The 24,805-nt window shown below is 33.6% G+C and overlaps 2 protein-coding genes across 3 annotated transcripts in view; one reads left to right on the forward strand and one right to left on the reverse strand.

Annotated features, from left to right (window-relative positions):
- LOC124535454 (autophagy-related protein 16-1) overlaps positions 1–24,805 on the reverse strand; it is a 127,950-nt gene that overhangs the window by 84,083 nt on the left and 19,062 nt on the right. The gene's annotated exons all lie outside the window — the stretch shown is intronic.
- Positions 1–24,805, forward strand: part of LOC124535453 — a 38,930-nt gene that overhangs the window by 12,426 nt on the left and 1,699 nt on the right. The window contains exons 2-9 of the mRNA XM_047111675.1: positions 6,014–6,058; positions 18,681–19,115; positions 19,373–19,533; positions 19,790–19,991; positions 23,458–23,552; positions 23,632–23,873; positions 24,204–24,448; positions 24,543–24,792. Coding sequence (XP_046967631.1) covers positions 18,688–19,115; positions 19,373–19,533; positions 19,790–19,991; positions 23,458–23,552; positions 23,632–23,873; positions 24,204–24,448; positions 24,543–24,792 — 1,623 coding nt within the window. The 5' untranslated portion in view covers positions 6,014–6,058; positions 18,681–18,687. The remainder of the gene's footprint in view (positions 1–6,013; positions 6,059–18,680; positions 19,116–19,372; positions 19,534–19,789; positions 19,992–23,457; positions 23,553–23,631; positions 23,874–24,203; positions 24,449–24,542; positions 24,793–24,805) is intronic.

Genomic DNA, 24,805 nt, shown 5'->3' on the forward strand with positions numbered 1-24,805 from the left:
CCTATGTCTATAAAATATTTCATATGTTTACTAATGATTGGTTCGGAAATTAGTTGGTATAAAATTTTAAAGCTTCTCGACTTTCGAGTCATGTTTATTACTTTACCATAGTAGCGTGCACATTAAAATACAAAGCACGTTAGATTATGTACGACTTAAATATATTGCGGAAGAAGATTACAATGAACGGTAGTAAAGTATAGAAACGCATATGCAAATAGCTGGTCAGATTTTTGAATTTAGTGCTGTATACCTAATACAGTGACCATTTAGTGTTCTCAATACGAGCAGCCGTCATGCCATCCGTACATTTTAACGAGAGCGCGATTCTCTGCACCGATAGCGACAGCCTAATGAAAACCCCTCTGAATAATGCATTAATACCAGCGTTAAATCGTGAGTACCTACAATCGACGTAACGACTAGAAAATACTAGATGCAAATTTAAGTCAACACCAACGCCGATAGGCTTCCGCGAGCAATTCGAGAAATTCAACCGACTACATTGAGTTAAATATAGCTAATCGTTTATCCATAGTGTTCTTGGTGGTGCAAATAAATTTAGATGTTTAAGATGAATGTAGCATAAAGTTCTACGCTCTTTAGATTTTAATATATCAATTAAAAATAAATATTCATGTTTATTAATTTTAATATTTCTATATTTGCAATACGGTTTGTAGTGGCCATGAATTAATTTGCAATCGAAAGATAGTTCAGCATCAGACTACGAAAATATGAAAAATTGATAGTGATAGTGTCCCAAAACAATCTTCAGATTGCCAAGCCAGATGGATGGGCAACATAATATCGTGCCCCGGCTCACGCTACGACCCCTGCTCACCTTCTCTATTGAAATGTCAGTGCTTGGACCACTGACGAGACAATCGTAAAATACAATGTTAAGGTCACATCATGACTTCAATAAACAACTCCTAACATGGGAAACGTGAAGTCGTCGACGTCGTCTCAAGCAAAACGTCCCAAAAGTGTGTCAAACTTGTATCCAGTTGAAGGAAATACGTGTTAGCTGATTTTATGTTGCAAGTAAACATGTCGTTTCCGTGAAGTTTTGTAGTTCGTGGTTGAATGCTCAGTGTAAAATTAAAATAAATCTTAAATCGAGTATATCGCTTACGAACACCACAACCATGTTTATATTGCCATTTAATATAATAAGATAAACGTTTAGTACGTAGTTACATGTAGTAGAAGATATAGTAAATAGTAGCCTAGCCGTTATAAGCTCACCGTTCCCGCGTTCCACATGTTGTGATGAAACGTATGTCTAAGTCTTCGTCATAAACTCTGGATAACCCTAACTTGTTCTTTGATCCGCGTGACATTAAACTGTTATTGAATTATAATGAATAATGTAGTAGTTGAATCTAAAATATAATGTTGTATTAGATACACCTTTCTTCTCAATAGCTTTTACAGCTAGCTTATTTTATTGATAGCTATTAATAACGATTAATGAAATCATTATTTAACACGCATTCACAATTTACCTTTGCCTGACGTTAAAATTACTGTTACAAATAAAAGAGTGGATGTTCAGCATCCCAGAATAATTTATCATAGCAATTTGTATGTCAACAGGACACGAGGCGAGTCGTCGAGCCAACATAGCGGGGTTTTACTTTCTTGTAGTGGCCTTAAGAAACTAGTTAAGAGAAAGTAGGATTACTATCGTACTAGTATTTATCGTTATATAACATTAAACTGAATTCCCTTATTAATGTTATTCAATGTTATTTTTAAACTATTCTAAAATAACGATTAGGAACGTTAACAAAAAAAAACGAAAAAAAAAACGGATACATTTGATACATCGTAATTCACACACTGACAAGGAATTTGTATTTTAAAAAAAACTTCACCTACAAAGTATTCAATTAGAACGACATTATCGTGCGTATCCACCTGCCCACGTGTGTAGAAAATGGGCGCCTTCTCATAAATATTTATATAGACCACAATGCCGGCATTGTATGCTTCCATATTCATAGAGAATTATAATGGCTGTCACACTAAGATCCCGAACAAGAGCCGAAACGGCTCGCGTTAAAGATAATAAAAGATTCTCTAAAGAGTTTCACTTAGCAACCGACACGGCAAATATTTCCAATAGCGATGACACAGAATGGCGCGGCGTCTCAGCAGAATCAGTAATGGTAATTTTAATGTACGTAGACTGTATTCAAACATTTACTTTCTTATGACAAATTCAAGTTTGTTGAAACAGTCTTATTACTTTATAAATTTTCTGTTACTGATTCGTTTTGATTTTGTTTGTGACGGTCTTAGCGTATGAAACAATTGTACCGGAAATTGTGGTGAAGAGCGGGTTATGTGGTCGTCGATGGCGACAAGCATTTCCCGTTGTGGCGAGGATTCAAGTTTGTATTGTAGCGGTATTCAAACTAAGGTGGTTACTGTGTTTCTGGATGTAATTGTGGTCAGTGACCATTCTTATTGAAATTTTAATTTAGCTTCAACTAGTTAAATCCTATTTTTAGTCACGTAATTTAAGAATAAATAAAAAAGAAAATGAAAAGTAGCTGTAACCAATTCTTATAATACTTTCTTTGAATCTTATTGTTTTTATAAAGCTATATGAAAGCTCTAAGCATTTTTATAATATGCAAATGTTTAATCTTATATTTATTACGAGTAAAATACTTCTAAATTTCGCCTTCATTCATTCTAGACATAAAGACTAGAACTAGACGTAAAGGAAGAAAGAAAACAGTTTATACTTTTTATGTTACGTTGCACGAACAAGTTGACAGAAAATGTTCTTAAATATTTTTCTTTGTGTCTTTGTTTAAATATTTTACCAAGTAATATTATTCCTTATAAAACTCGTGGTCATCAAAAATCAATCAAATTATATCTGCCCGACAAACAGATTTTAGGGAAATTCTTTTACATTTTACGATTTAGTTTTAAGCAGACTTAAAATGACGTAACTGCAGCCTTAATTGAAACGTCGTAATAAAAAAGATAATACGGGATAGGACAATACTTCAGCTTTCTTTTCTCGTTGGTAAAGGTGTGATATGGGCCATGGTTTATTTCTCTATTGTTTAGAACGTGCTTTGCAAGATCATTTTCATAGTTTGCAAGTTGTAAAGGCAACGGACAAGCTCCTAAGTTATTGTCACTCTCAACTAGTCGACGAGGGTAACATGGATGTATAATATCGATGACGAGACAATGATAAAATGGAACCGTGTGGGAGCGACATTGCTTTAAAGGTGTTCTTGAAGCTACTCCACTATCGTACACATCGGTTGGTTACTTAACAAGAAAAATAAATCTTTTATATTTACATAGTGGCATCTGAGGATTAATAGTCTTAAAGTAACATAAATATAATATCTTTAGTTGTAATAAATATTGCTATTGCTTACAAAAATAAATTTCCGACAAGCAAGCTTAACGCTGTTTATTTAGGCACATTACTCCAAATGAGTCAATATTTATAAGTCGTCGACCTGTCGCTTCGTACTTAAGCCTACGGAATTACGAAACGAAATAACATCCCACCTTTAAATTATTCGTTCAATTAAGTGCGTAAATATGTGTGTATATATATTCAAGGATATGTTGAACGAGTGAAATTACATAGAACTGATAGCGTCGACGTAAAGTTACGAATCATGCCCAAGCACGCATGTTTTAGTTCAGCTGCCGTTATCTTATGCGAATTTACAGCCCGAGATTAAACTGCTCTAAAACACTGCTAACATCGGAAGAGCCGATGAGAGGCGTCTTCGGTAATGGCTTCTTAACGTAATGGCGATAAAAACACTTCCTCGTATTGCTCACGTGAGAATATTGCCCGGCATCGTCGTGACATTGACGGATGGGGTGCGGGCGGCGTGACCGCGCTCACAAGTGCTGGTACACTTGTCGAGCTTGCGCAGATCCCAACGCAGGACGCATCATTCTTGGCCCTTCTAGGTCTAGCTAAGCGTCGCAATCACGTGTCAACCACGCAGGACATTGAAAACTTGCCGTTATCCGGTAAATGAAATGGCGTTGAATAAACCTTTTATTTTAAATGGAATAGAAAAAATACTATTTAAGAAATTTTGAATATGTTTTTCATTCTATATTAAATTATATTTTCATTTGATTTTTAGAACCAGTAAAAATAAAATAAGGAATCTCTAAAGATTTATTAATATTATTAAAAAGAAAACAATTATCTTTAATGTTTAATTTTCGACGTAGATTGATGTTGAGATTGATTCAGTATGTGTACATAGCTTTATTAATCATTCAATAAATCAAGCCGTGGGATTGTGATACGATGGCAATGAAGTCGTTTCATGTAGTCTGATTAATGAAACTGATTACAAAAATTAAGTTGTGTAGATAAGCGTTACTTTTAATTAAAGCACGTTTTGTTAATAATGTACGAGCAAACCTTTTTTTCAACTTTTAATTGGAAGCAATATAAGTACATATTTTAAAAGACGCTTTAATTATACCTTTGTATATTTCTATTACCTGTTAACAAAAACGAGGCATTTCTATGTATCTATTATAATACGAGAAGTGAGATAACTTTATAGATAGGAACACGTGATATTTTACCGAATCACCATGCACACTAGTACCGCTGATCTATTATGTGTTTATAATTCAGCTCGTGTTTGGAGGTGAAGGAAACAATCGTGACGAAACCTGAATGCGTCGGATGAAATTCTTCCACCTGTGTACCTCCCCAATCACGCAGCGTGATTATGCTTTTATCCTATTGTTTAAAAGGAAGCTTTTCAAAGTTTTTTTCTTAGAAACATAAATCAGCTATACTTACTTTTATATATAAAAATGACGATCATTTAATTATAATTAGTATTATGGAACGTTTTTTTTTTCAATTATAAATTGCAGCAATACATCCTTCTGAATACAAAAGACAAAATCAGTCGTAACGGAACGTTAAATTAGGTAATCTCCTAAATTATTTTGCCTTTCTAAAACTTCTTAATTCAGGTGTCGTACGAAGAGAGCCGTTGGAATGATACAGTTAAATGTAAATCAGACAATTCTTTTCACACGAATCTTTTAGTCCGAGAATACTAAATTCCTTTTAAGAGCTTTTGTTATAACGTTACTTATATCTTAATACATATACTATGGATCTCATATGTTTCTACAGTATAAAAAGTTATAAAAAATATGTATTCCAGCACATTAGAATCATAAACGGCAAAGTTTAAGTTACTAAATGTTAAAACCAATTCGAAATGATGATTCTACCGCTAAGAAAAACATTAGTAACACTAATCCAACAATTAAATGACATATGTATGTTAATTAAATACAATTAAATTTACTTAAATTGATTAGAATTGCTTAATTATTCATGAATGCAACATGTCTAGCAGTTCTGGAGCGCGTAACTTCGATCGGGTTCGTTGAATATGATTACACCGTTATGTCACTATAGCTGGAAAGTTTTAATATATCTCATTTTTCTAAATATTATTTTACTTTAATTGTATTTGTATTACGACAATGGTATGCATCTAACAGATTTTCGATTAATAGTTTGATATTCTTTAAAGTAGCTTATGATAAATTTACAATTTTTATATATATAGAGGAATAAAACTTTTTTCTTTGTACCAGATGGTTCGTTCTAGTGTCTGATCCTAAATATTATTACACTATTACACGTAATGATGATCGCACGTCTGAGTGCATTTCTGTTACAATTCAACAACTTATGCAAGAGCCGTGCGGAGATCGTGCTCATGCACCATAAAAATCATCAACATGCAAATATAATTGTATTCTTATATCACGTAACGTAATACGAATATTAAAATAATTGTATAAATCAAATCAATCTTAGCATTACCGGGTAATAGTTTACAGAGTTATATCTTTATAAACGCCACTTGTGGGATTTCATTTATGTCAAATTATATTCTTTATTAATCTGTGTTACATAAGTATTATAATTGATATGTTTTTTTCTTTGTTCACCAGGACTGTCAGCAGCAGTTAGCGGATAGTGATTGCTAAAGTTGAGGTCAGTAACCTACGTTATAACATACCGATCGGAATTTGTAAACTTAAGAAATTACATGTCATTCTGTTTTATTACGTGCCGAGGAAGCACTTAAAATTTCCGATAGATACGTCAGTATATCATTGTATCATTTATTTATTAAAGTTTAAATTAGTCTCGTTAAAAAAGGTAATATTAGAGCTTATTCCGTTGCCCCGTCATTAAATATTATGTTAAGATTAGTATTACAGTTATAATGTATAAAATCGCCTCTTACAGTAAAGTACTCTAATAATAATATAACAGTGTCAAATTATCCCAAATGACTCAAAAGAATAATGACCTTAAAGTCAACGAAGTGTAAACATAAGAGATAGATACAGTTAGATTTTCTGGTAGTGCGTACGAAGTGACTCGCAACTCCCAAAAATATGTTAGAGAACGTATATGGAGCTGCACTATTATTACCGCTTCGATTATATAAATTAAATTTTATAAGCTCTATAATTGCTCACAATATATCGATATATGGTTCATTTAAAATAAGATATCGATTTTATATATTAAAATTGTTATTGGTTTAAAGGATTTTAGTTAATTTAGCGTTAAGGCAAGGTAAAAAAGAAAACTTAACAACTTTGAGTCGATATTTATGGCCATATTTTTTATTGCAAAGATAAAAAATTAGATCTGTAACAAATTGCTAAACAATAAACCTATTTCAAATATTTAAAACAAGAGCCGTAAATAAACGAATTCGCAGAACTAACAGGTCGGTGAGAAACTTGAAAAAGTCTTCAATCGGAACTCCTTGTAGGCTTACAAAAAAAAGTTAAAATAAACATTGTTGGCCTGTGGTTACCAAAATCAAAAACTGGTTTAAACGTCATCCTGTTACTTTTTACCGTTCCATGACATGCGACCCACTTTATTTAAAATATCGAACACATCAATGCCGTATTAATATTAATCATGTAAACTTTTCGCAATACGAGCGAATACGATTCCGCGGATAAAAATTGCAAGAAACATCCGTTGAATGTGAGAAGGCGATTCTATTCAAGTGTCATTTATAAAGATACTATCGCTATCACCTGTAGGGAATAAACATTCTTTTTTTAAATTATTTTTACGTAATTTTATAGTCATAAAGGTTTGTGTATACGATATATTTTCTTACTTCAATTTCTTGAGTCGTATATAAATTTATTACGGATGATAGATGTGTTAGTTATCATAGGCTGCTTAGGTGTTTATGGCTTGTGCGGTACATGCTAATTTACACAAGTAGAAAGTAAATAAACAGAATATTAGTACATGTAATAGATAAACTTTAAAATACAATTTAGATATCTTATCGAGTACATTGTAATATAATAGATACTTGTGCAGTAAATAAAATCTATTAAATTGAATATTACGATCTAAATAAACACTGTGTCATTTAGGTTGATATCGTTAACTATGTAGATACGTTGAAGCCTATTTGAATATACGAAAGTAGGCAATAGGATTAGATAGCAATTGGCTTCAGGCTAGAGCTCAATAAGACATTTCTCGTTATACAAACAGGTGTGCATAGACAGGATCTAGATGGCTTAGGTATGGAGATTGCCAATGCATTCAATCATTCAGCATATTGTTTCCTGATTGCACTGTACTGATCAAGCAACGATTTTCATCTAAATAGAATTTATGTTAATTCTGTGACCGTTAAGAATAGACTACATCTAAGAGCATACAGTAATACAGGAAACGTCTGAACATTATCAACCCTCGGGCGCAGGGCATGCGGGAAGCAATCATTGTGTAAGTCACAGTACAAGCAAAAGGCGGCCGGACACCACTGACTTAAAGCCTCTTAATTGACATCATACATTAATGAACATGACGCTTCATGACTTATTATTCAAAATATCTAAATTCATACTTATAATTTATTTATTTATTTGGAATTACGATTTTAGTACTTTATATTAATTAAAGTGATATTATATTGACGTAGCACGACGGCTGAAGCATAGCTCTAGAAGGTTAATTGTTTTGTTGATTACCTACCGAGTATTTATGAAGAACGGTTGTTATTACAGTCTTTTGAATTATTACAAGAGCAATTAGGGAAAATATGTACAGCGCCAGACCACACGCCGGCAAAACTCTCGACTAGTTGAACAATTAATTCTAGTTTAACGATAATTGAAACTTATTTACTATTGAATTTAAAATATACCTTTCGAATGTAGAGTAGAATTAATATCATTAAATAGACAATTTGTGTTATAAGAGAAGGTATTGCAAAAGTACAATAATGAGATGAAAAACTGTCACTGTAATGCCACGTTATAGTTAGCCGCATTTAGTTTTATTTTTTGTTTCCCGCGCAGCTTGCCGCTTGTCTAAGTTAAAAAAATAAAATGATTTTTCGAACAGTATTTTCATTATTCACTTCATTGCCTTCATTCATTTATCGGGGTACTTTTAAAATGAACATGATGGAATTGAGTTAATGAACGAAACCAATGTCTATTATTTTTTAATAATGTTTCACTCATCCACATTGCTATCAACTAGCTACACGGCTAGAGGCACTTAGAGTGTGTAAATTGTTTAACGGACTTGAGAAAAATTTGTGTCGACAGCTTAGCTAGAATTTTATCGTTTTCGACATAAATGACAAGACGTAGTGCACTAACGGTCGGCGTAATATGCTATTAAAAATGCACATAGCGTTACATTTTCTAGATTCGTATAAGAAGCGGCGTTTAAAGTACCCGTTTATATTTTACGACCTTCTTTTGATAAGTTGCGCCTGTCTCGTTACTTCGCATGCAAAGATAGTATAAAGAGGTTGGATATGGCAGCGAAGCGGGATCCACGCTGTTGTAATTGTACATTCGTTGCAAGCATTCGATCCGAAAGTGAGATAATGAAGTTGCTGACAGCGAGGAGGCGGCGTTGTCAACTGTCCATCCAATGTTATCATAGCGCGACATCTTTATGTCGAGGTCGGTTTTTCAACGCGTGCGCGGTGCAGTGGGCGGTAATGGCGTCCGTCCCAACGGGATTCGCGCGCCGGCATCGTTTCGCGTCTCATCGTGCGGCCGCAATACATCGCTCCACTTAAATTACGTGCGAGTTTGTTCCGGTAAACCATCGTGATACCTTCAAAGTAAAAATATAAGAACATCTCAAAGTTGCTAAGGCTTGCTGTAAAAAATTGTGTTATTACCTACTTAACCTAGTTGATGTTTACTCCACTAATATTTAACTCGGACCGAAGTATGAAATACAAAATTGTTATAACATCGGTTGTGGTTGAATGAAATGGCGCCGGAAAGTGTTACCTACTTTTAACGCACGATATCACTGCATCATGATGAATCGCGAAATCATGTGCTCAAATAAGGCTCGTTACATTTGTTTGATTGTCGATAACGGTAGGCGCGAGATGCTGTGACACCAATTAATTTAGTACCTTTATATTTAACATAAACATATTAAGTAGTACTCTTTGAAGAACAATAATTTTTAGGGTAATATTATTAAGGTATCTATATACACCAAAAGAAAGTCAATGTAAATCACATTTTTATTTGATTCTACAATTATTTTCAGTAGCCTACATGAGATAGCGTAGATTTGTATGTCGTTACGTATTGTAGTTGTTGTTTGTTGTTGTACGAGACGGCCCAGAATCCACCATGGATTCCAGTATCTCACCCATAGATTGTGAGATTTATATAGAAAAGATAATATGCCGTAAGGCTTGGTTTACAAATGTTTTAAAGGCAATACGCCTTCGAGTCTTTCTACTAACAGAAAATACAAGTGTTTCAAACTTTTGATAAGATTGCAGTTGTGTATATTTTATTTCCTTTGCTAAATATAATCATTAGGTTATATAATAACTAACAATTTACATAAAAACTAAGTGTTGCTAGCTAGGACTTATCACGGCGATCTTCGGTTTGGATCAAATGGTGTCTGTCAGCTTTATCCATACAAAATAATAAAATCCGACGATTTTATTGTATATGTATAATTATACACTGCATATTTATACATACATAAGCACTAAATCTTTTAAAAAAAGAGGAAATGTTAATAGGAAAATTATACGAAAGATTAAGAACACTTATTAAATATGTAAAGGCGTTTAGCGCCTGAGTAAACACAAATACGAGCGGAAATGGAATCAATGTCAATTATGTACATGTAAATCATTTTGCGATTAACAAATCTGTATCTTGAGTGCACCGGATACATTAATTTAGGCCAAAAACTGTTTAATTGATTGAAATGTCTGTCTGATTTATAAAAGTATTCTTGAGAATCCATTTATACTGCCGGAAGAACAGCGTTACCGTTATAACATTAGTGTTTTTGCATGCGTCATCTATAGGGCAGGGGTACACACGCCGCCGCTCCCGTCACAAGGAAACCAATCAATTACATATTAGCTTAATGTGAGCAAGATGACCCAAGGCGCAGAGCATGCAGAACGGACTCTAGACAACTCTTAACTAACGGACTACTGTCAACACAATGAACTTGTGATTATAGTTTATTGCTTTGTAAAATTTATGCCCAAGCATGTTCTAAAGCGTTATGTCGTATAATAACGAAACAAACGATCCATAAAACACAGCTAGTTAGAAAATAAATTTCGAATGACAAAAACTTTACTATTTCAAAACACAATATAGGTCGGGTACAAGCTAAGTTTTAATTATAAATCTGTAGGATATCATGGTCGAAGACCATAGAACCGGAGGAACAATGGCAGCGTGCTTAGAAGGCGGACGGTCCGTGTTTGCCGGCGGCCGCAAATTCCCGCCCTTCCTAAGTTGTAATTTTCATGATAAAAATACAACGCTTATATTATTTTATAGAAATGTAGAGAAAATTTTAAAACATAAAAAATATAGTAAAACGGTTTTAGGATTCATTGTTTATTTTAAATTCACAGACGACGACATCCAATTCCATATTATACGTTGTTAAAAATAAAAGTGTTAGAATCGTTTACATTCAGAAGACTCGTTTTACTTTTTGAGCGATGCATTCACAAGATTAAATAAATAATATTACTTGGTGTCGAGCGTGAGGTTCATGGGTACTTTGGATGATTACTTGTTCGATAATGAGTTTAGAGGTCCGTTAGCCTAGACCGGTCGCATGCGTACCGTACTCGGGGAAATTCACTCGGACCAATTAGTAACAACCGACATACATATCTTATGTAATTTGGTTTCGTGTAGTCACACGAATACTACTAGACCACCTTATCCGAATCTGTATTTGACTTTGCCGTAATTTAATTAAACTGATACGTTTTTAGATTCCAGCCGTGAAGTTATGTTTCAAATACGTAATGTTGTTACTGTACCAGCAACTTAGTTTATGTACGTGCGTGTACGTTGTATGTATCAAGACCCGAGTTTGTTTTGCAAAATTGGATACTAAATCTGGAGAAACACATAGAATTTCTGACGAAATGAATATCTACTGTTCCATCAATAGGAATTGGAAAATTAGATATATGGTTTATTCTAAAACGTAAATAATTTAATAGTTTTAAAACGATTTGCTGTTAATGATCCAAAAGTTTAGAATGGAATGGTTCCATACATCGATATTAAGAAAATGTAAAGTCACTTAATCCTTGATTATTTATTACCTATTTCAAAAAAGTGTATAACATTTATTTGAATATTGTATGAATTACTTTAACGGTTATTCAAACAGTGTTCAAATTGATTGTAACGCCGAAACGTTCTCAATTAACGTTGATTGAATCTCTTTACCGATCAGAATCGTTGTGTTACGATCATTGGAGATAGAAATCGGTTAATAACCGCATCTGATCTTTTATCCTAATCGTTGTTTTTCTTACGAACGTTACAGATTTAACAGAGCTTATTATAAGATTTTTCGTATAATATAATATTAAAGTGATGCCGTATAAATATATATCAATTTCAGAGATTACCAAATTAAAGAAGTAAGACGAAACATTATTTTTAATTCAACGGTTACTTGTAAAGCCGCAATCCAATTTGTAGTATCGCGGTGACTTCGAAAGATTGAAATGAACCTGTAAATCGAATCTATCACGTACAAGTTGCTACGATTATGGCAACCAATGGATTCCTTGCGGTCGACAGTTCTATATGCCCGAACGCAGATACGTCAAAATTGCAGTATGTTTAAATTTGTACTTCAGTAATATTCGTAAAGCATTTCATTAGAAATTCCTTTTATAGCGTTAAATAATTGCTATTCTCTTGTTGGTGACATGTCGTTCGTTCATTACAATCGCAGCTTATAATTCTTGTAGAAGCTATGTTCGATTGTTCATATTTCATTTGCTATCGATATAAGTATCAGTAGTTAGACAAGATCCTGTATTTTATGAGCGTGGGCTTCGACGAGCTGCCTAAAGAACATAAGAAAGTGTCGATGGTTTGATTTTGCAAACAATAAATACTATCCGGAGAATTGTGTTGAGCACTTCTGATTTATCATTTTAATTTTATAACATTGTAAGAAGAAACACATCAATACAAAATTATTCATTTAACACAGTTCTTTGAAATATCAGCGGCGTATTTGCTACTTTACTTTTCTAGAAAGTTTGTTCTGTAAACTTCAAGTCGGCCATAAATAAAGGTAATTATCGCGAGCTATTATTAGCATGTAGATATTTTTTATCCTTATGGATCAATCGATCGTGGGCTTAACAAGGAGGGTAAGGTCGTTAAGCCATCGTTAGCGCTGTCCTCCATGCGGTTAAGTAATACAGGTGTAAGTAGTTCACTTGTCAGCGTTTGTCACGCAGTGATGATTGATGAGGAGATAAACGAGTGATATTACCTAGTTTGACGAGTCGATATAAACATTGTTGTAATAAAGATTGCTACCACATGAGCCGTACGGCGCTGTATCGTCCCCGGGGCGTTCGTGACCGGAGTGCACGTGCGCCACGCTCGTCATGCGCCACTTGTGATTATTGTGTTTAGCGCCTACCATCCGTCACGGTGGTTTATTGTTCCCGGCGACTTTTACGAAACACCAACTTTAGAAGTAATTATACTTTTAATCTATCGTATCATACATTTTTAACATGATTTTCACATGATTTAATTATTAAAAAAATATTTCCCTAAATATTAAAAATTTAAAATTACATTAAGACGAAAAAGAAAATCGAAGCAGAAGTCACGGAGTTTAATCGTTCCGGAATTTTTGTTCTTTTTATAATGGTTCTGCACGACGATATCGAACGTGGGTCAGTGTTTCAATAGAATTCGTGACAGTTGTCACGTGACACAGTCGGTACAGAAAGTAGCCGCCGAGCCATCCTATCGAGAATCAATTACGGTTTTCTGGTTGTTTATAAACGCTTTATTACACATCGAGGTCAATATTGAACGCGATCGAGTATACACAAATGTTAATAAAGCGAAGTAATATTACCATTTCAAATACGCGTTCGATATTGTGTTACAAATTGATAATGAAAACTTGACTATCAAAGTCGAGGTCTAATCTACACAGGTGTCCTCAATATTTGGACAAACTGTTCGTAGGTCAATAAACTTATGTAAACATACGTAGTCATATATCATCTGAGTGGGCACGAGTAGTGGGAAGTGGAGAGCGCGTTTCGACCTCCGCGAACGCAATAATTGAGCATAGAAATCAAATTACAGATGATTGATGATGCCGTTATAGCACGACTGAAGCCGCAAAGGCGACCGACAACAGGATGGACCGTCATTTGCATTACAGGAATTCGACAGCATGCGTATGATTCGAATTTTTTACAATAATGTCATCAACACGTTTAGGCGGCGGTTACAAAACTCATTCATAAAATAAAGATTTTATTAACGAGTTTTGGTAATTTACACTGAGAACAGTAACTTTGAAAGCAAGTTTTTACTGTCCGTATAATCGTGAAACATAAAAATAATAAAATAAGCATGGATATATGAAACGACGTAAATATGACAAATTATATTAATATGATGATTTTCAAATTACAATCTCGACTAAACTCGACATTGCAACAATCTGCGTCTAGTGCCCAACGGCATATAAAAGTCACTTCTATTATAAACATTTATTGCTTTATTTCATTTAAAGTGAACAGTGCTAAAGCTAATTCATAAACAAAGCTATTTCAGTGCTCTTAAATACCCTCGGGCGTTGCGGCGTGCGATGTCAATCAAATTAATTGTTCTACTGTTGTTTCGGATCGCCCATTTCATTCAAAGGCACCGACGCCTGTGGCTCTGCCTTATGGATTTCATGCGATAAAGTGGAAGCTAAAGGCTACAACAGTTTAGTGTTATTCAATTGGAACTTCATGTTGCATTTATTAAATACAGTTTAAGTATATCATTTGTACGAGAAAAATACTCAACACACGGCGTATTTTATGATCAATGATTTGCTTTATAAAAATTACAGTAGAAATATTGTTTTTAGTCTGTAAAAGCAGGAGGGTTTGTTCCCAATTATATAGTTTATTTAGTAAAAAAGGAGGGTTTGTAGCCATAGCTTTAGAAAAATGCTGCGCCACGAGCTTTGATAAGTGTCATTAAGTTAAAAAAAAATGAATGATGGTAATTCGTACTAAAGCAATCTGGACAGAAATGAAAAATAAAAAAGAAGAATAGAAATAATTATAGAAGATACCACAAAGAATAATGTCGACAGAAATAGAAACAAATTGCATTGTCGCCTGGTGCATACTGAATAGAGCACTGGGAAACCACAACAGATTCAACGACCACTAATGACAAAAAAGTATACGACGACATAAACATATAATGGTAGATGAAACAAATTATATTACGTCATATAAGTGACTGGTACTCTGAAAATTATACATAGCTATAAAGTTGGAAAAATTGATAGGTAAGAAAGAAAGCGTCTCAAAGCGGATGCTACGTGCACCGAAAACCTAGTTTAGATTACTGATTGAAGTCCATGCTGTTGTGAACAATGCTAGTAAATTATAGGACTTAAGACTCTAGACTCTCACTGAGTTAGCACGATAAATAGCAAAGAAAACTGAATAGGGTAATAAGGTAGCTTAATATACATTCTAGATTTAGCTAACATTTTCCTACACATTATATCTGTGTGAATAATTAAATAAAACGTTCTCGTTTAACGTCATGTTTAACTGTTATTTCTGTAATTTTTATATAAATCATAGGCTATAATAATAAAAGACACTCAAGTAGGCAATGGCGGGCAATAAGGATGATCCGATCGAATGAAGAGAAATCACAATCTCCTCATTAATGCAAATAGCTGAGACGACCAAGCCCGAGATCAACCTACTGACCCTAGAAAGGATTATCTAGGAAAGTACATTACATACTATTAATTTAATTGCAGTCTTCAGAATATTTAATTGGCAATAGGGCTTCTATTTGAATACTACACACTATTAGGTTTTATAATACTATTATTTTAGTATATTATTATTCTCATTATTTAATAAGAAAATTTAAAAAGTTGAACCAAATGCCAATTATTTACATCAAATCATTACGAAATCTTTAATTTCATAATTATTCTTAATTTATTTTCCTTTTAATGATTTCGTTGGATTACTTATAATAAATGTAAGTATTCTATTAAAGTAATGCACTGAATCCTTAGTTTGAAGTTCTGTCTTCTTAGCAACTTAGTTGTAAAATTTACAATGGTTGATATTCAATTCGCATTCATTATATAATTCTACAGAATGTTTCTTACTTTAAAGCGTCTTTGTTGTTCAAATATAGGCTTAAAACAATGAGCGACGTTGACGCCCGCGAGCCGCCTGATAGTAACCTTGTACGGGCTGGAGTCCACAATCCCGTCAAGTCAACACATAAGGAAACCTCCGCGCCCCATTAGAGACCAACACAACAAATTACAATTTCATTCAATGTAAATACGAGAAGCGTACTCGTAACTCCTGTCGATGCTAATGGTTGAATTTAGACACGCCTAATGGTTTATCATGAGGATTAAGCCGTTTAGATCCATTGTGACAGCAAACGTCAATTTATTCTATTCACTGGAGTTGAAGTTATACTTAAAAGGTATTAGCAATAAGCTTTAACTGTGCTCTTTGTGCATATTACCATTGGAATGTTGATTGTAAACTAGAAATTTCCTACGATTATTATTTACAACATTAATAATTTCCCACTTACCTATATCTAACGTCAAACATCATCATTAGTTTGTGTTAATGTATTAAATGCTAATAATAAAAAATAATAATGGTCTGGGCTTTCACAATAATTCTTGTATTAAATTATCCTCTGTTTCACATGATTCCAAGGTTAATTCGGCATTAGATAAATCCCGGAGATATAATGGGGGTATCGAGTTACAATAAGGCCTATCGAGATCTAGGTACAAGAAATCAAAGGCGTTATCCATAGTGTGCCAACAAGTACAAGTATGGTGAAACGTAAATAGCAGGTTGAAGGCATCCGGCTCATTGAATGCGCTGACCCCATCTGATCAGAGCTCGAGGCTAGTTGGGCACATTTGCAGCAAGTGATATCCGACATGGGAACACAATAGCTCTACAAGTAAATCCCTTTAAGGTTCTTTCTAATAGCTATGATGTATCTTTTGAGCACCTTTAGGTATATTTGTCGATTTGAATTAAATACAAATAAATAATTAAGTTCGTTCCATAAAGGGAAAGTTAAGTTTTTTTTTTCGTCGAGATATTTAATATGAAAAATTATGTATGAATCACTTGTTTGAACATTCTCGCGCTTGAACTCGAACTACGGGTCATCGTGTCTGACTCATAATTTAAGCCTACACAGGTCTCGGTGTGCGATCACTTATAGCTATTATCGATTGAGGATAGTAGGTTACGAATACGAATTACAATATCTTCACAAATTCGCAATCACAGTAGTAAATTATATTTGACTTGTATATCATTCGTCAACTATCTTGATTATTATGTTAGTATTAGATTGTATGAACTTATTTAGATATAAATTGTTATTTATAAGAGAGATAAGTATTAAAAACATATGATCAATGTCATTATGTTATTTGAATTTATGCTAATTGATTTACAATTATAAAAACATTAGTTCTTGTTTTCTGTCTTTAGAAATTCGCGACTTCTTGATTTATTTAAAACGGATTGCAGTTATTATCGACTCTTAGTTTTTGTCAATTTAATGAAATTTTTCAGCCTTGTATTATAAATATGATATAGGTGGTACACAGATCGTTACAAATAATATTATTAACTCAAAAACAATTATTTGCAAGTCATACATTATTTGATTATAGGTATTACTTAGTTCAAGATAAAACGTTCTTACTTATTGATACAAGTCAATTTATTTACAAATTAGAGGCATATACTTAAAAGATTACATCCGATACGCTTTATAAATAAATATATTGTATGATTACGTGAGGGTCAAAGACAGCCTGAGGCGGCGAGGACTTGATAGGCATCCATAGCGCACGTAATGCTTATACTCCTGTTATTTTACGCTATTCAGCTTAACGACTAATTTTATCGCAAACATTAATTTTTCTTAGAACTGGGGTGTTAATTGTATTATGTTTATTAGATACATTTTATCGATGAAGCTAAAAATCAACTAATAGACTCCTTTCCTATAGTCCCTATAGTTCTTAATGTCATTAGACATATTACAGAGCAAGCAGAGCATATGTAGGCTATTTAATTTCGAATATGTAATCGATATTCGAAATTCAAAGTAGCGTCGATAGTAATTCCAGAAAAAGTTTAATATTTTTATACCTCCTTTCAAATTTTTATTGATGTACGATATTTGATTTCACTGAAGCCCCTTTTCAATAAGCTATTTAAGATACAATGCAGTGGTCGTTACCATTACAAAAGTGGTAAAAAATTGTAATAAAACACTTGATGAATGTCGTTCAATACTAACAATATACAATTTATTCGTCGGTATCAGACGTATATCTTTAGAATGAAATTGGTATAACTTATACCGTTGACTACGTAGTGGACAACGCGACGAGACAAGGACCGTTACGAACATTGTATAGGAAACGTGAGCGTAACGTAATGCAGATACCAAGTACCATCTATTCGTATATTGTTGGTAATATTAATAAAAAAAACTATTTAGAAACTAATACGATTTGATTGCCGGCCTTTTTTCCGTTTGCAAATTGATGGGGTTATTGATCTTAGAACAGGTAAATTAATATCACTTACGTTACGAATTGATATTTTCGAGATGCAGTACAATTTAGGTCATACATATTTAAACGCTCGGTGAGAAACAAAAGATGGACGGAAATGGTTTATGTATTTTATAAGCGTTGTGTAATTACAAATGAAAATTAGGTTCCGTAATAGTATTTAAAATTTGTTCATTTAAGTACTGTTACGTGTCGCAATTAAAGGTTATTAAACAGTGAATGCCCTGTGATAGGGATCATAAATGTTTTCATTCATTCGTGAGAATGTAACGTGTGAATTACAATAAGAAAAGCTGTGTCAAGTTAGATACAGTTATTAGACAAGTACGATTACTTAATTAACTATTAAAAGTTGCTCTACAATAATACCATTTTTTTGTTGCAGTTAATCGATGTTACCCCGGTCTTCAACGCAGTGCACGATGCGGCTTATATTAAGTTTGCTGGTAGTGGTGTGTGCCGTAGAGGCAGCAAAAAAATTCGAAGGGACGTTAAGATCAGCGGCAGATGCTCCTCCACAAGACAATCTCGCTGTGGAGTCAGCTTCAGCAGAACCGGCTGTAGTGGCTGCACCCGAAGAATACACAAACCCAGGAGCACCACCACCTCCTAAATCTGCTCCGGAAGAAGAACCAGAACAACCCGAAGATCCAGTGGAAGAGCCAGCAGCAGAGCCAGAAGAAGAACCAGCGTCAGCACCGGAGACTGCTTCTGGGGGTGTACCGCCGTCAGCGCCAAGTGGCATTTCGGCTCCATCAGCACCAGCTAACTCTCTTGAAGAATGTGATCCAGAAAAGATCGGATTTGAACTCGTCACTGGGTATTTATTTGACTTCTTATTTTTAATGCAGTCATGGCAATAGTTTCTGTTAATGATTACCTTTTTGGAAATTAACGATCGACTCCGTTAAATATGAAGTCAATTTAACGTTTTATAAATATAATTTCAGGGAGATTATTAATCAAAACAAGTAGTTTAAATAGATTACATGAAATAAACCTAGCTCAAGATCATAATAATACTTAATGTTATTAGTCAATTGATTTGATTTAATTAAAACTGATTTTAATGTGCAGATATGTTTTCTCGGCGCCCTCACACATTCTCGACGACATCCCTGGGACACTAATGCTTACCGATTGCCTCGAGCAATGTCAGGCCAACGACACTTGCCGCGCTGTCAACTACGAGACAGGACTATGCGTTCTTTTTAGCTCCGACGCCGATCAATTGCCAGGTTAGCAACTTTATTAAAAATGCAACTATGTAACGGGATCTAAGTATGATAATATGAAATTCAACGATTATTTAATAATTTGTACGATAAGCGGTGGGTTATTCAAACTTACTGTACAGTCTATTTAACGGCGACAATTATTATTTTATTGGAGCTTCAATGGAGAAAAAAATAAATATATTACTATTTTTATTTGATTCAATGTTACAATCGTGCTATGAGATGTAGTTTTAATGGTATATTTATGTTTCTATAGGTGCTCTGACTAAATCCCAATTTCCGGTATTCACGATCTACGCTCAGAAATCGTGTTTGGGAGTTAAACCGTGTGAACGAGCGTGGTGTTTTGATCGCGTTCGCGGCTACAACCTTAAAGGTTTTGGAAAGAGGACACACACCGTTGAATCTAGACAAATGTGTCTCGACCTTTGCTTGGGCGAAAATGATTTCGTATGCAGGTGAGTTATTAAACACAAATGAGCAACCAATATACTCTTAATGCTAATTCTTTGATTTTATTCATAACCAAACGTTAGGGTGTCGTTATGTGATAGGTAAAAATGAATGTATTTGTGACTGTCCAACAGCTATAGTTGAATAAACATTGAATAGGAATTTCAAATTGGTTACGAAGAATTTATTTCCCTCGCCACAATAGAAGGAAGTGGTAAGCCCTCATTGAAATAGTGTCCGTTTATTGTAGAGAATGCAGTTGCAATGTATAGGAAAGGTCATAACATCTTCATTCGTATACTGTTATTTGTTTGTTATCTCTTCGATAAGGAAGCGAAAGATATCAAGATTGTTGGAATTAATATTATACGCTTTGTTGAATGTGAGTCTGATTCGATCCCGAGTGTATTAAACCGGCGACTCTACTCAGTTATATCTCGGATAACCGCTTCAGATTTGCTATCGCAAACAGGAGATTCTAAAATAAGATAAAAGCAACAACTTTGTTGTATCTTATTATTAATTAGTTTACTTATATAACAAAAAATAACATTAGCATTTTAATTGAAATTATTGTTTATGATAACAATTTATCTTAATTAATATTATTAATCAATGATGTGATCAAAAAGCAAAAATGTAAGCAAATTTTATTCAAATATATAATTACTTATAATGGCTTAGCAAATATACAAATTCTTCGAAGAATTATTCAGGCAGGGATCATAAACACAACAGCATGTAGTTATTCTTAGTATTGAATACTGTTACTTTTTATTGCAATTCATCGCAGGTCGATATGTAAATCCGTCGTACATCCATAAGCGTCGTTCGAGGAAAGTATTTTTCACAGTATTTGCACGCTACCGTAACACAAGAATTTATCAACATACCAATGCTTATTATTTTTATTATTAAATAATTCCTCTAAAGAAATTATCTTTTAAATCGTTTTACTTTGAAAAAGTAAAATAAAAAACACAAGCTTTTTCCATGTTCATTGCTTAATAGGAGTTTTTAATGCGCGCTTGTTCTTTGCCCTACATGGAAAAGGCACATCAAGATAAGTGCTTTTAGTTTTTATACTTCTAAGTATAATGAGTCCGAGATAGTACAAAATGGGATTTTAATTAATTAAGCTAAAATTTGGTAACTTTATGATGTCAAGTTTTTTAATTTCTTAAATGTTTATTATTCTTATATCTAGATAAAATAAAATAAAACACATACATAGTCTTGTTATAGTTGTATTGAAAAATAAATACTATATGTTATTTAAAAAAATGTATCAATTAATCGAGCCGATATAATATTTAATTTACATTGAATGTAATAAAATGCACGCTAAAGTAATAGTAAAACGTACACCATTTAATTTAATATTGGAACGCATAAAACACAATGATTGACAACTATTACAAAGTTTAAGTGATAGATTTAGATCGGAAAAAAGAAAAAAATAAAGAACATCGAGGTTGTGCGGCGTGTTTTTAATGACTATAAAAATATCTCTAAAGTAGTCGATGAAACTATGCCAATTATCCCTTTTGTAGACTAAGAGAATATCTTCGATGAGCTTTTAAGTCAATGTAGATAACTTATTTTCTACATACGTAATTTTGATTTGTATAACAATTGTTGAGTACACAAACTCGACGTATAGGTTGTAGAAAATTGAAAATCGTTTATGTAAAAAAAATGTGTAAAATTATGCATAATAATTTAAATTTCTATATCATTCAGATTATAAATACTATTAAAATTGTTTAAAATGCATACTATTGTGGTAAGGTTTTCAATGATGCCGAAAATTTGATTGGCTTCATAGCAGATACGAGATTTAAAGTATGGACAGCGTGGTTAGAAACAAAGTTCGAATAGCATACTGCTGGGTACAAATCGTATCTTCATTGAAGCGGGCGCAGAGTTACCCCGGGCGGCGCAAATCGCGATCTCAAACAGTCACGACATTTGGCAAATATTCCGCGGACGTGGCGATGCGCGGTGTGGGAGCGGGCTGCCCTATCGCTTCCTACTTTCACGATACAATAACCGATAAGGCACACATTGCTCTTCGAGACTCATTGAAAGTCTATAAATTCAAGGAGAAACCTGTCCTTAAATGTCACCGTCGTGTTTCGCTGTTCAAACTACCAACTACCTCAATGTTTTGTACAAGCTTTAAAATGTTGATCATTAACTCAAAAGATTTATATCTGTTTGAGTAATTACTCAGAGAAAACAAATCCTTCATCGATTATCTCGCTTTTCTTGTAAGCTTGATATATAATTTTTCATGGAGTAGATAGTGATATCGGCAATCTTTAAGTTCGTAAGGTTAATATCTAGTAATTGAATTATTGTCTATAAATGGTCTATTCTTCGCTTAAACTAGGACCACCAAAGTTGCCGCCTTACAATAGATAGTAATATTCTAACTACGAATGTGGCTATAATTCACTACTATTGCTGTTACTATCATCCTGCCGTGCAGATAGAAAGATTATTTAAAATCATTCACAGGACCGCTTTATTTATGTTGTTGAATCTCTTTCGAATAAAATAACTTACGACACAATTGATCACAGTCGAGTTGGAATTTTATTCAATTCAATTATTTATTTTTTAATCCTGATTTTTTTTTATTATAATGATGATGTACGTAATCAATTTAATATAATTAAACAAAATTAGGACATAGTGTGAGATGTTTATTTTATAAGATCCCAAATTGTTTTAATGGCATTAGTGACTTTATGGTAGATTGTTTTCTTAAATAGCTAAAATTTAAAAGTCATTTATAAGATTTTTCTGATCTTTTTGTAAATGAACAAATGAAAGAAAACGAAGGTCTATATATATATATATAACGAAGGAATATAAATACCGAACCTGTTTTGCTTGAAATACATTGAACTTTATATTCTTATCCTTAGTGGACCTTTTTTTTGAAAATGTTTTCCCATGGTCTAGAGAAGAGCAAGGGTCATCCGATCAAAATCGATAGTATATCAAGAGAAAATACTGACCAAGATGATCAGAGATAATCCTGTCTTTACGCGGGTGGTCACTATAAAGCAATAAAGGGCTTAGGGTCAAACTTACATAACAAACGTCTGATCCGAACTTGTAATAAAACAGCTCCATATATATCTTCGCTTTACTTTTTACTTTGCAATGTATGGAATTTATGACATTCTCGACTTTACTCACTATAAACCTTATATTGTAATAGTACTAAATGATTTCAATAGATTCTAAGTGTAGAATTATTTTAATACCACTTTATTTTAAAGTAAATACATACTAAAATGCAATATAAATGTTTTCTGCAATTCTATAAATCGCATAATCCACTATCAATGATGAACTTTACAGCAAAGAATAATAATCTTGGGTGCAAATCTTGAGAAAGTTCACACAGTATAAAAAGAGTCCGACAACTATTAAAATGCACGCACATTGTTACAGATCGGCGAACTACAACAATAAAACGGGCGAATGCGTTTTGTCGAACATGGATCGTATCACTTTGGCTGGTACTAATTCATTCCAGCCGAATGAGGGTAATTACTTAAAAGTTCAAAAATAAATTTGTATAGACGTAATAAAAATAAATGACTAATGATTTTTTTTTATACTCAGATATCGATTACTTGGAAAATAACTGCGTAGAAGAACCTACAAAGTTGTGTGAATTTAAAAAGATGAGCGGTCGCATTTTAAAAACAGTCGATTCAGTATATCAAGACGTGCAAACCATAGAGGAATGCCGCGAATTGTGTCTTAACTCACCATTCCGTTGCCATTCTTATGATCATGGCGACACCGGCGATCATGTGTGTCGACTATCTCACCATTCTAGAGCAACGCTTGCTGACATTCAGGTAAGTGATCATTAACACCTTCTTGCCCGAGAACACACTCTCTCTCCTTATAATCTGATGGGTCAGCAATTCGACACGATTTGAGAGAGATCAGGCGCCGTACTAACGGCTTTACGTACACCTATAGTACGGGTGTGTAATACTGTTGATTTCTTAAATTCGGAATGATTGAAATTTTATGGATAAATAAGCCCAATAATTTTTTTGGTTAAACACTTACTTGGGTAATAAATCTTCAGCTTCCGTAATCAACAAAGATCAATGAAAGCGGCAACGAATTTATGCTAAATCAATAGAATGTTTACAAATAATTCTATTTTACAATTTTAGGATCCCTATTTGGAAGTACCAGAAGCGGCTACTTATGAATTATCTTCTTGCTACAATGTATCTATTGACTGTCGCGCAGGCGATATGGTAGCTCGCATTCAGACCTCAAAATTATTCGATGGTAAAATATACGCAAAAGGAAGTCCTAACTCGTGTGTTGTTGACGTTGAACAAAGTCTTGAATTCGAATTACATATGGGATACAATAATATTGAGTGCAATGTGAAACAGAATGGACTTGGCAGGTGATTATTTTTGTTCTATTATAAAGTCGAAGTTGAGCCAACTTAATTCTACTTTAAATAAAGAGTAATTACCATATTTATTTAATTTTTATAGATACCTGAACGACGTTGTAATTCAACATCACGATACTATTGTTACATCGTCTGATCTTGGTTTGGCGGTAACGTGTCAATACGATTTGACTAATAAGACAGTAGCTAACGAAGTTGATCTTGGAATTCACGGAGATATTAAGACCGGAATTTCAGAGGAGGTTATTGTTGATTCACCTAACGTAGCTATGAGGATTACTGACAGGAGCGGCGATGACACTATTGCTTCAGCTGAAGTTGGAGATCCCTTGGTAAGCATTCGAT

The sequence above is a fragment of the Vanessa cardui genome, chromosome 14 (assembly GCF_905220365.1).
Source record: "Vanessa cardui chromosome 14, ilVanCard2.1, whole genome shotgun sequence".
Taxonomy (NCBI): domain Eukaryota; kingdom Metazoa; phylum Arthropoda; class Insecta; order Lepidoptera; family Nymphalidae; genus Vanessa; species Vanessa cardui.